Source organism: Apis dorsata, unplaced genomic scaffold (assembly GCF_000469605.1).
Source record: "Apis dorsata unplaced genomic scaffold, Apis dorsata 1.3 scaffold_194, whole genome shotgun sequence".
NCBI lineage: Eukaryota > Metazoa > Arthropoda > Insecta > Hymenoptera > Apidae > Apis > Apis dorsata.
Window position 1 is genome coordinate 961,424 of NW_006263478.1, and position 4,015 is coordinate 965,438.

At 42.1% G+C, this 4,015-nt stretch overlaps 1 protein-coding gene across 1 annotated transcript in view; it reads left to right on the top strand.

The window, feature by feature from the left end:
• LOC102680702 (prosaposin) overlaps positions 1–4,015 on the top strand; it is a 17,998-nt gene that overhangs the window by 10,991 nt on the left and 2,992 nt on the right. The window contains exon 14 of the mRNA XM_031509943.1: positions 497–513. Coding sequence (XP_031365803.1) covers positions 497–513 — 17 coding nt within the window. The remainder of the gene's footprint in view (positions 1–496; positions 514–4,015) is intronic.

A 4,015-nucleotide genomic window follows, 5' to 3' on the forward strand; every position in this document is an offset into this window, starting at 1 on the left:
TCTATATATTTTGTGTATTTCTTCGTATGCTATTTTATGCTTATTTGATTCTTTTCTATACGCTTTTTTTGTATTTTTTTTTTTTTTTTACTTTTTGCGTATTCTTATTTGAGCATTTTCCACACCTCTTTCGACTTCTTTACATTTACGTTCTCGTATTTCTCTTCTCTTTTGCTTTCATGGCACCTTTTCGTCCCTTCGTGCGCCTTTCTTCCATAAGATAATCGTGTGTCTCTGCGCGTCAACGTCCAGCACAGATCACTATCGAGCCACAATCGATCATTTCATTTCTTTCCACTCTGGGCCTGTCCGAATGAAATGTTTACCCAACCTTAGGCGCGGTGATCTTTGACCGGTGTAAGGGAATTGTGGGATGGATATATCTCGTATAAATGTTGAACGATTGGAGGTTTCTCGGGGGATTTTATTAAACTCGAAGAGTTACCGTCGAACATTTCACGGAACGATAAACTTTGGAAGTTTCGGGCAAATAAAGGTTAACATTGCAACGATGTTGGTTCTCGATGTAGGTGTCTTTCGTGTTTCATGGCTGTTATCTCGCTGGGTCAAGCGAAGGGATCGTTGAATAAGTAAGTCTGCGGTTTCGCGTGAAAAGAGAGACCTGGCACCTTTCGTTCGTGGAATTTTTATAGAGCTTATTTGCTTCGGTAATGACAACAATTAAGCTCGTTAAATATTATGGGAAGCCCTATCTTCAGGTATAAATTAAATTCGATATTTAGAGTTTGGAAATATATACTTTTACGTAATTTAGAGTTACATTTACTTAGATATATTTCCAGATATATTTTTTAATACGGCGCAAATTGTAGTTAGCATGTAAACCACAAACAAAAAATTTTATTTAATTTTTATAGCGTGCCGTTTCATTTCTTAACTTATTTTCTACATCAGTCTCGACAATGATAAAATAAGAAATATTTTCCTTCATTCTTTAACGTACAAATTAATCGAATTAATAATCATTCGTTAATATTTTTTAACTATACTTTGAAACCACTCCTTTTCTCCACCAATAAAAGTCAATGTTGAGAATTTTACCCTTAAAAAAAAAGAGATCGTAATGCAAGAGATTAAGAATACATCGCGTATTCTTACAAAAAAAAAAGAAAAAGGGAAAATCGCATATATCTCCAAACCTTCCCAAACCCATTTTATCCGCCGACACCGTACTCTCATCCCATCCTCCACATTTATCCGCCAACAGACACCCAATTAACACCGTGCCGGCGCGAAGTCATATCCTACCCCCGCAATAAATTCTCCCGCTCGATCGTCTTGACGTCTTTCAGCCTCGTTTTCACGCATCCATCAGCGCGTTTCGCTTGTTACGACAGTTCGTCACTGTATCCCATCGAATTACGCCGAAGAGCGCCAGTAAATAGTAGGGCGGCAAAAGAGAGAGAGAGAGAGAGAGAGAGAGAGAATTTCAGCTCTAGAAAGCCCATAAAACTCCGTCAACGGGTGGCATCGGAAGCCACCGATTTACGAGCGCCGCGGCGTGCCGCGTGGTTGGAAAAGTCCCTGTTAGATTTTTATCAGAGAATTTTCCACACGTCATGCGCGTGTAATGCAACTTTTTCTCCATCCTCCGTGTTAATCCATCCGAATGTTAATCCATCCACCAACATTTCTCCCTCTTTCTTTCGTATGGAACGGATGATTTGAAAATACATCTTGCGAATAGAATCTAAATTTGATATATTTTAGCTCTCGAATTGTGGATATATGATTTAAAAAGAAAAGAAATTCTTGATAAGAAAAAAAAATATAAATCTTATATCCCTTCTCGCGAATCTAACTTATTAATCATTAAAACAGATTCTAAATATCCCAAATGGATTGAGATTGATATCTCCATATATTTTTTTTTTCACTCCTTGTCAATACTAGAAGATAACCTTTTTCCTTGGTTGATTTATGATTACGGGGATTCACTATCGACACGTGGCTCTTAGTCATCGTCTAGACGCGTACAGGCAGGGTGCATACGTAATTAATTTTTCGCGTTAAGCGGCTCGCGATCGGAAGGTACCCTTCTTGGTGCTTGTACAAACATCGATGCGCGGTATCCTGGACGGCGACCATTTCATCGTATCGAGGGCCGTGTTTCGCCGTTCACCGGAGAAACTCGAAATTGGAAAACGGCCGGTCCAGAACTAGCGAAATTAATTGAAGTCTGAGTGGCGGGCGATGAAGGGGCTGAGGCAGGCCGTTAGGAAAGAGGTAAACCCGGAAGCAGGGTAGAAACAGAGCGAGCTACCACGGCGAGGGGGTGGGCCAAGGGGGAGGGAGGGGGAAAGAGCACTCTCGAGCGAGGAACGGAACATCCGTGTCGCGAGAGGGAGAGAGAGAGAGAGAGGGAGAGACGAGGAAAGAGAGGACCGATTGCAGGACTTGGCGCAGACAGGCTGGACATGGTGGCCGTTCGTGTAACCGGGTCGTCTAATAACCGATACTCTCCTTCTGAGTGGACCTCAGCCTTATGCCGAAAACAGCTGGGTCCCGGTTTATTGGGAGGGGAAATCTAAATTCTTTTTTTTTTTTTCTCCACTGAACTCTAATCTCAAGTTCGATTCTTTTTTCTGGATGATTGGTTCTCGTCGATTGTTCGTGAAGAAAGATGATTTTTGGAAAATCATTGGCGTGAGATGAAAGTAGATCGAATATATTTTATTGATAAAGTAAATTTTTTTTCGTTCTCGTCTCGATTTTTATTAAATAGAGGAAAGGGTATAATTAAATAGCGGATGGATGATCGAAAAATCTGTTTGAGGGAACACGAATTCGGATGGTTGCTTGACGGATCGGGCAAACACCGATAGGCAATTCGCGAAGGACACGGTAGAGGAAGTAGAGAATCGCGGGAGATAGGTAGTCGCGCATACATACGTGCCGATGCACAGCACACCTCCCATTTGTGGAACTGCATTTCCTATAATCTGCGAGCAATCACTTGATAATTGGCTGGTACCACTACACGTACGTATGCCTTCCTGTCTGCGCGCATGTCCTCAGACGGCCATTCGATTTGAAGGATGAAAATTACTCGGTCTCCGAACATCTTGTTATTTCCGTTTCATTCATTTTTATCGCCGCCCCTGCAAAATGGAAATTCAGGGGGTTTGAAACACTTGTGTGTATCGTTTAATAGTCACTTAGTCACCTGCGTTCGTAAATTGTTCGCGACGTTGATCTTTATCACCTATGAACACGCGTATGATAAAATTCGTACGATAAAATGAAAATTGCGATAGAAGAAAAAATATGGAGTTGATCTGTATACGATCGTTTATTATTATTAATTTACACGATATATATATATATATATATCATAACGCTTGTCGGAAAAATTGATAGAACTAACTAACTTTACGATTATTTTTATCGTTCAAACGATTATCTCTGTCGTTCTTTGACAAAAAATTAATCGGGGAAAACTTTAATTTCGCTCGAACGATCGAACGTGGATCTCCTCCTTCTCGATCCGAAGCGCACTCTTCGTTGCAACCAAGAGCAAATCTTTCAGGAACAATATAACAGACGCTTGTTGCTCCCTTCTTACCTCCTCGACTTTGGCTGCCGGTGTTCACCAGGTCGCGCGTGTAAGGAAGTTTTCCTTAGCCGTATTATACGCCGAATTTATTGCACTTTCTTCCACTTCTGATGCCAACCGAAAGGGAATTCCGCCTCAGTGTGGCGGCGGGGCCGCCCAACTTGTACATACATTTACACGTAAATGCTCTTTACAAATAGAAGTTGGTGAACACGCTAGTGCACGCGCGCGCTCCTCCAGCTCGCGTATGCCGGTAAATTGCTTCTGCGTTGGACGGAGAGTTTATTCTAGTAACACAGTTTCGGCTGTTCCTGAACGAGTTTGTTTGGGTCCATCTCGCTTAAGAGTGGGCGGTCCTGAGAAGGATGCGGGCTTGATATCGCTAGAATATCCACGGGGTTGGACGGATCCGCTCGCGCACCCTTCCTCCCCCCCCCC